General features: G+C 43.7%; 1 protein-coding gene across 1 annotated transcript in view; it reads right to left on the bottom strand.

The window, feature by feature from the left end:
- Window positions 1-5,897, bottom strand: part of LOC104461184 (lamin tail domain-containing protein 1-like) — a gene marked incomplete at both ends in the record, with an annotated part of 19,353 nt that extends 13,456 nt beyond the window's left edge. Inside the window, one exon of the mRNA XM_010072667.1 lies at window positions 5,785-5,897. Coding sequence (XP_010070969.1) covers window positions 5,785-5,897 — 113 coding nt within the window. The remainder of the gene's footprint in view (window positions 1-5,784) is intronic.
- Window positions 5,898-8,731: the final 2,834 nt, after the last annotated feature.

Genomic DNA, 8,731 nt, shown 5'->3' with positions numbered 1-8,731 from the left:
CCCCCTTTTTTATTTTTTTTGGTGCCATTTTGCTATGTCATGACACAACAAGGGACATCTATACCCCAAAATTCATAGTGGAGTGCTTAGAAAGCTCTCCTAAGAGAGAGGAGGCTCTGAGTTCAAACTCACCATACTCAAATCAGGGCAATAATTTTAATCAGTTTTCCCCTTAGGGGACTGAATTAGCTTCCAGGCAATAGTGTGGAGGGGAGAAGGGGTCTGTAATCAAATCTCACTGTCTAACTCGCTTCATTGTTCACCGTACACATATGGGAACAGGAGGGAAGGACCTGAGGCTAGTGGCTAGCTCATGCTCTAAAGGGTGGAACAGCAGAGCCCCACTGCTTTCCACATATTTACCCCATATTGTATGTATAAACATGCCCAAATTTGTTTTAAGTGGATCATTAACTAAAGACACAACTGGGAGGACAGACAAATGTAAGCGCACACACACACAGAGGGAAGTCACATCAGCCCCGTCTCCCCAGAAGACCAGGCCATTAAAACATTTTCATAACAACTTCTTCCCCTCAGACAGCTCTTTATGGCAGGAGGATATACACTCCTTTCGGACAGCAGACAGATCGGGGTCTTTCATTGTTTTCTAATACCTGAAGTAAACGTTGGAAATGATCAACACTGCACATTTGGAAAAGGAACATCACCCTCTCCCAACCCTGGGGCGGACAAGTGCTGCTAAAGTAAGCTGCAGCTGCTCCCTCCCAAGCTCTTCATTATAGTGCTTCACCAAAGCTAAGTGTTTTGATTTGGTTCAATAGGCAGGAATTAAACATTTCAACTGAAGAATGTCCAAGCATTTTGTTTAGGTCAAATGAAACATCTCGACCTTTCCAAACATGCTGTCCCCTGAGCAGCTGAATTAATGAAGCCTTTTTCTCATCACTCTGCTTCCCCATCCCCCTGCCCTTGCATCATGTGGGTTCTCTGATGGCTAATAAATGGGAAGGACGGAAGGACACATCAACCTTTTCTTCAATAGGAGTACTAACAGTATTCTAATGCCTGACCATCAATTTTCAGAAAACCTGTAGGACCTCATCCCTGAGAACAGTATCCCCATGCTAACCTGGGAGGGAGAAACTGGCCCCTGTATTCCAAATATTGAGGTTAGAAAAATGGGTGCATATGCACACAGACCAGTAGCTAGGTACCACAAGAAAAAAAAAATTTTTGTTTCCCCCAAAATGTCAGTGTTTCCATTTTTATCATTGTGTAGGTCTAAACCAAATGCCAAAATATCAGGATTGCCCACTGACTAGAAACTCTAGTCATAACTGTGTTTGAAGAGCTGTGCTGCATCCCCTTTTTCACAGGATGTTGAGCAACCCGCCTAATATGATTGGTGTAATCTCTTTGGTCTGTGCTGAAGTAACTAAAGAGCATTTAAAAATCTGTGGGGACAAATATGCTCTGCTTCACTGCAGAGGCACGTAACAGAGATTTGTCCCCTTTCTGTCATGAGCCTCCCTTGCACAGAGCAGCACTTACACAAGTCCCCACTCAGCACCAGATTCTTCTTGGACTTTCCGTATCTTTCTGTGGGAGCCAAAAAGATACGGTGGCCAAGTGCAACGCCGGGGCCTTTGCCCCATCAGCAGCACCCTGCTGCAAGACTGCTGGTGTCACTGCCCTCTGTCTCACAACGAAATGCTGGAGAAAACGATAGGGGGAGGGAGGCAGAGGGAGCAGAACCTCTACTGGCATCGGAGTTGCTCTCAGCCGTTACTCTCAGCCCTGGCTGTCATTTGGAAACAATCACAACTCCTGCAACAGGGAAGAGTTGGATGCTCACTGTTCAGCAGCTTATTCTGGGCCAGTCACAGCTCCCAGAACATGTACACACATCTTTACACAAACCTCCAGGTGTCTACGGACTGCTTGGAGTATAGTTGTAGATTTTTCTGCATGTGAAAACTAAGCCTCCTAAAATATAAGTCACAAAAATAAAAGGTTCTTTTTATATATGGAGTCCTTATTGTGGGTATACACATTGTGAAACACAAGGAAATAACACTTAGTGCATGGAACACAGGCATATTCTCTACCACCTGAGGCCTCACCTGCCACTCATGTTTGGAGACATGATCAGTCCCAGCCAGAGAGTGGAATGTGAAATGGGATGTGGGCTGCTCCATTCCATTAGTTGAAATATAACCAAAGCCGCCTCTCAAGCTATAGGGTTATATTTTCATGCTGTGTGCAAATAAAGGAATGTGGTTTTCTGTCCTAAATAGAAAGCAGTAGAATCTCCAGAGGCTTACCTATGGCTTTTCTTTGTGAAGCCTGAGTTAGGCCAGAAGATTTTGCCAGACTGGGCATCTGTGGTCCCTGTGACAGAGGCAGGATGAGATAAACCCACAGAGGACATGTCTGAAGAATATGTTGACCCATATGCTGTGGAACTTGGAGTGACGGAGCCTGTGACCAATAGTCCAGAAGGCAGCTCGGAGGATGTCATCTCTGTGCTGTATGAAAAAATGACCCTTTAGTAATTTGTCAAGAAAACTATCTTTAAAATCAGACCAAAGCATACACTGGTCTCTTTGTATACTAAATAAATGAGAGCAGGATCTTTTATGAGGACAAGCCAGTGTCAACCCGGCAAATTATATCCCAACCTCTTTGTCATTCGAAAGTGGATGCAGTCCCAGCTGAGCAATACTGCATTGCAATACAGCCAACAGACCTATCTTCGGCTCTGAGCAATATGCTTCTATCATCTAATGTTTCTGCATGCTGGGTTGACTATTTGTCACATCCTGCCATTTGAGCAGGTTCATATCCATTACGAGATCTTTGCGTTCTTGTAGGCTACCTAAGATGCCAGGTTGCAGTGGCTTTTGGCTGAAATCTGCAACTCTAATTCTCTTCTGCATGCCACCATGGGCAGGAACAGACAAGAGATGAGCATGTAGTGCCTCCTCCCTGGGCCAGATGAACCTAAGCCAGTTCCCATCAGGAAGACACCTTGCCAAGTCAGCACAGCACCACGTCCTAACTAATATTTATCATAACACAGCTATGCAGGTTTTGGACCAGAGTTGGCTTATACCCATCCTGCTGGGAGCACAGACAGGGGGATTTGGATTTTTCTGCAGTTTTTTTTAACCTAGGTGTGCTTCTAGGTGCCAACTGTGTAGACTGCTTCCTTAGAAGGATGACAGTTGTTTGAGAGACTCCTGATAATTTGCCAGCACAGCTAGCCCACAGGGCCATGGGGTTTGCAAACATCTTCCACCACAATCCTACAGAAATTGCTGAGTTCCCCATATTAAGTCCTTCAGAATAAAGTCTTTGTCCTTGTCTTGAAGTTAAATAATAACGTGTTTCGTTCTATGTCATTCAGGGGACCTTGCAGCATCCCTTACTGTGGCACTGAGAGTTGTTGCTGTAGAGTCAGGACAGCAAGAGAGGTTCAGGGAGGGAGGGGATGAAGCATGGTGTCATTCCTCATCCAGCCTTGCCTCATGGGACCAGATGTGGGGGCTCTTCCAATAGCCGAAAAAGGGTGTGAGCTGCATGACTTGTGAGGAGAGTATACTGCCCAAGCAAGAGTTACTGTTCTCTGAACCATAATTTCTCTGTTCCACTCAAGACATCAGTCATTTGCATTGCCTCTTTGACGGGCTACACCATTGCAACTCCATGAGCCCTAGGCGGCCACTGAAAACATGAAGGCATTCACCTATCAGAAACAAGTAAGTTAACATGCTCTTTTCAAAGGAACATATGTGATTAAAGACAACGTGTCTGTAAATGCAGAGGCACATCCTGCACACATACGGCAAGCAGCACCCTCAGGACTTCCCTGGACCTACACTACGAAACAGGACAGCAGAAAAAGTGCTACAGTTCATATGATACTGACATGTGTAGGACTTTTTTAAATCAGAAAACTCAAAGCTTAGAAGCATCTGTTGAAAGCCTCAAAGGAAGAAAAATGTGTGTGTATTTGTCCTCGTAAATATTCCCAAGAACACCATTTTTGGTCATGGCAACACAGCTGAGGCTGACCGTATACCAGCTGGCGGCTTTTAGGCCACATTGTCAGGAAACGAGTTTCCTTCCCAAGCATCTGGCTTTCATCTAGGCGGATACACTTGGTCAGGCCGTTTATTTTATGAACTCCACCTGCATGTATGTACCTATGCCTCTCTGTCTGCATGGGTGGGTAGGGCTGAGTGTTTGCTGTACATTCAAGAATTTAAAAATTAATTTAATTACACCCTGCTTCCAGCCACGGTGGTACAAGTCCAGAGCAATTTCAATAACTTCAGTGAAATTACTTGGGGGTTTATACAGGTGTCAGTGAGAGCACAGCTGAGCCCAGAGGAAGGTTCTTCTAAGTGCTAGCTCACAGAAAACTGGCACAGAGACTGGCAACTTGATTCTAATACCCATCAGAAACCCTAGTTGTGCAATGAATGTCATCCACAATCATTGTGTATTAAACTATATTAAGAAATCTAAAAGACAGATAAATTTGTCGCGCTCTTCACACTGGATAGAACAAGAGGATGTTAAAACATCCACCCCACCTTGCCATTGCTTAGAGTACAATGCTCAACATCTGCACTACATGTTGTGATTAAACAGAAGAGTGGACCAAAGTCTCCCAGTGTTAGAGGAGACAGCTAACGACAGCAGTAGTACTGGGGATGACACATCACAACCAAAACCACTAAAATTTTTTTCCACATAAATCCCTGCAGTTGCCATTCAGAAAGGCAAAAGATCAGCCTCTATTGATTAAAATGTCTGGGGAGTTCTTTAGTTTATCAACTAGCAAACGGCTCCAGCAGACAGAAAAGCATAAGCTATATGGGTTGCTTTATATAAAACATAAATTATATTTATAAGATGTTGATTATGTTATGCTATGCTATGCTACTTTATATTATCTATTTTATTTTATGTGTGTACACATACAGGTAAAGGGCTCTTTGAGTTCAGTCAGGAGTAGCTCAGACAGATGGAGTGAAGTTGGGTTGGCAAGTCTACATAGGCTTCTTTGCCTTGGGCGAGTCTCGGTGCCTCCCAAACAAAGGATTTCTGGTAATTCAGCATGCAGAGGACTGGAAGTTGGCTTGGAAGAATACAAGGAAGAATCTAAGAGGCCTGGATGGGGCCTTTCTGGGCTTTACAAAACTACTTCCCCCAAAGGGAGCAGGTATTAACAAAGGTCCCACAAAGCGGAGCCTGTTTAACTGAGCAGGGAAGGGAAACAGAGCATGGCAAAGAGTAAGAGTGAGAGTACACATAGTACTGGAATGAAAATCACTGGACTTGGGCAAGTTGGAAGCCTGAGAAATCAGGGACCTGATGGAAGTGCTACCACATAGCCTCATGGGTACTTCAGAAATAAACACGGACAAAGGAGTCAACAACATATGAACACAATGCTCTGCTCTGGGAGGTTAGACAGGGTAATAACAGGGCTCTCCAGAAAGGAAGATCTGGTAGGAACTCAGGAGGCAAAATTGTGTCTAACACTTCTTGATTTTCAGGGGCTTTTTGAACAGTACAACAAAGAAATGCTATGTCATATTCTTTCAGTGAGGCCTTTACAAACCCAATATTATTTTTCCTGAAGTAAAGGACTAATTAGTTGTGAGGGGTGGTGGCACAGACATTTCTTTGTCTACTCTAAAACTCAAAAAATCTGGGATGTGACTATTCAAATATAGTTTTAAGAGATGTACAGCAAAACAGGAAATAAGGTAAACAGTGATTGATGTTTTCAGTTAACTCTCCTACCTGTTTCCTCCTCCAGGCACATTTCTGGGTGACTTGATTTCACTTTCCAGGAAGATGTAATTCCCCTGAACCTCCTTCAGTGCTTCCTCCTTGGCAAGAAGATCTTGTGCCTCCTAAGAAAACAAACATATGAAATCAGAGGGAAAATAGTTTTGAAGCTTATGATTGTCACACCAGCTAGCCAAGAAAAAGTTGAGAGAACTGACGTCTCTGCACACACAACAGTTATGCCACTCTGACAGAAGATGCTCCCCACAGCACAGTGTGAGTCTGGTAGACTGTATCAAATGCACACCCAAACACGTACTGTGTGCTGCACCGAACAACCAGATAAAAAGTGTTACAGAAATGTATAGTCATTTCTCAACAAGCTATGCATTGACCACTTCTGAAGAAGGTTAATCCCACTGCCTTTAGTAGGTAACAAAATAAATCCAGGCACCCTCAATTGCACTGGGAAAAGAAGTTGCTTAGGCTCCAGGGAAATTACCACTCTGCATTACTGAGCAGGGAGAGCAGCACAAGGCAGTCTCAGCACAGCACACAACCCTCCTGACACACTGCAAGTTGGGAAGACGTCTACCTCTCCCCAGGCAGGGCCAGTAAATCTCTGGGTCACCTGGGACAGTGGGCAATGGGTGTCAATTCAAAAATACACCATGGAGCTTTGTGACAGACAGGACTCTGGAAGCCACAACAACCATTATCACAGAGTATCATTTGACCTGCAGGAACAATTTGCTTGCTGAGTGGTTTGACCTTCTTTACTCTCTGTACAGAAGGCAATATTCTCATAATCTGAAAGTGAATTGAGCTGTTTCTTAGCTCGAGTAGGACAGGTCAGTGCCCATTGCTGAGCATCACACTTCCAGTGTCATCGTTTTTCATTTACCTTCCAGAATTTTATCACAGTGGCATCCCAGATGATTTGTGCGATCAGTAACATAAACCATGGTTTTAAAGATTAAGAAACTCCATATTAATTATGTATACACAGTACATAGCAGTTGAAACATTTCTGGAAAACAAATCTTAAATCAGACTTGTTTTTATAGCCCCTGGAGATCTCATCCTTCTCCAGAATAAATGAGTAGGTCTACTGACATCTATGTGGTTTGATCGCTGCCAAATCAGCACATGTGAGAAGTGAACTTGTGATTGCTACACTACACTGAATTTGGGAGCATGAGCTTTGCAATATATATATTTTGAAAAAAGAGCAACCATCGCAATGCTAAAATGATATAACTTTGGTCAGGGCTAAGGAACTAATAAAGGGAATTTTGCAACATAAAATCCAATAGTGACACAATACATTTCTAAACAGAACTAGTTTGGGTTAAAAGGCATATCCCAAATGCTAAACAAATACTTCTTCACATATAAACAAGGACAAGAAATAAATGTAGAGAGTCATGATTTCCACTTCAAAGAAAAATGAACTAGCTAGCTAATGTAAAGCAAACGTTGCCTTTGCTCTGATTGGCACAATGCCATTTATGACCTCATTTAAAAAAAAATAATCTAAACTATTGTTCATATGTTTCTGAGTCACAGAGATAAACCAAACAAAGTTAACTGGGGTAGCCTTTAGAAGAGCCAAACCTGAGCATGCCTCTGGCTTTTCCTTCCCTAGAGGTTTTCCTGATGCTCCTCCTGCAGAATAATGACAGCATGTCTGCAAAGGCCCAGCAGAAACACTGCCGCCACCGGGCCAAACTCCTCTCCCTGTAGGAGGAACAGTTTAGGGCCAAATCTGGCTCACCGCTCACGTTCAGACAACTAAGCCCCGTTGACAGCCATCTCTGCTGCAGAAGGAGTTTCCAGCGGGCCTGCTCCACTGCCTGCCAGACTTCTCCTTGCACATGCTTACTCATTTGCTTGACCAGCGAGACACGTTTCCGTTTGGGGTTAAAAATGCTGTATGGAGGAAGTGAAGGAATTTGTTTAAAAGAGTGCGCCCTACTCCATCTGTGTGGCTGCTGCACATTTTGTGGCAGCAGTGTCAGAGCTGGAAACATGGGTGGCTCCTGCCACCAAGCCTTGAGTCACCGGAGAAGACTCCCATCCTCGGGCAAACTGCTGTCCCTGTCACCTGGCTGCATCTGAATGCCAGAAGAGAGAGATGATACCAGACTGGTCCTGCTCAGCGACTTCCACTTCAGCCTACACTGCTGCCTAGCTGAAGGGTGGGCAAAGCCACAGCCTCCCTGACCCACACCACTCACACATGACAGCCAGGAAGCTGGTGAAGACACCAGGCCAACCGCTCCTACACAGAGAAGAAAGTGACCTTTGGCTGCTGCATCACCCCAGTGCCACCACCCTGCAAGGACTGTCCCCAAGCTATTGGGCAGGTGTGTTGCAGATGGCAGGGCTGGGGAGTGAAGAAATCCTTAAGCCCACCTATCTTTCCCTTCCTCCTCCAGACCTGGACTGGGGGCTCCACAGCAATATTCATGGCTGAGCATAGCTTCCCCATTAATAAAAGGTACTCTTAAAAGTTTTGATTTCTTCCCTCTACACTGCAAACTAACAAAGGGGACAATAATAATTAACCCTACCTCCTAAATGTTAATTACAAAGGCATAAGTTTGATATTAAGAAGTTCACTTCTAGTGAACTTTAATTAACCTCAAAGCCTAGTTTAACTCTAAGACTTATTACTAGACAATAGGAAAATTTCTGATATTTTGATCTGAAACACAAATGTAATCTAAGGACAGATAAGTTACAAGGTAAAGGAGTAATCTGTTTGTTACAAAAATGTTTTGCTTGAATATACAGTTATCTCCCCTTTATTTAGGATTTTTGAGTTATTATTTACTAATTTTGTGAACACTTTATTATATAAAGGACAGCTCTTGGGAGCATCATACATAAGACTATCCTATATATATTTAAATCCTATGGATATGTCTTCACCTAGGGGGCAGCTCATTTTAAT

This window comes from Pterocles gutturalis, unplaced genomic scaffold (genome assembly GCF_000699245.1).
Source record: "Pterocles gutturalis isolate BGI_N339 unplaced genomic scaffold, ASM69924v1 scaffold18437, whole genome shotgun sequence".
In the NCBI taxonomy this organism is placed as follows: Eukaryota; Metazoa; Chordata; class Aves; order Pterocliformes; family Pteroclidae; genus Pterocles; species Pterocles gutturalis.
The sequence above is the reverse complement of the archived record's forward strand: the minus strand, read 5'-3'. Positions and strand labels throughout refer to the sequence as shown.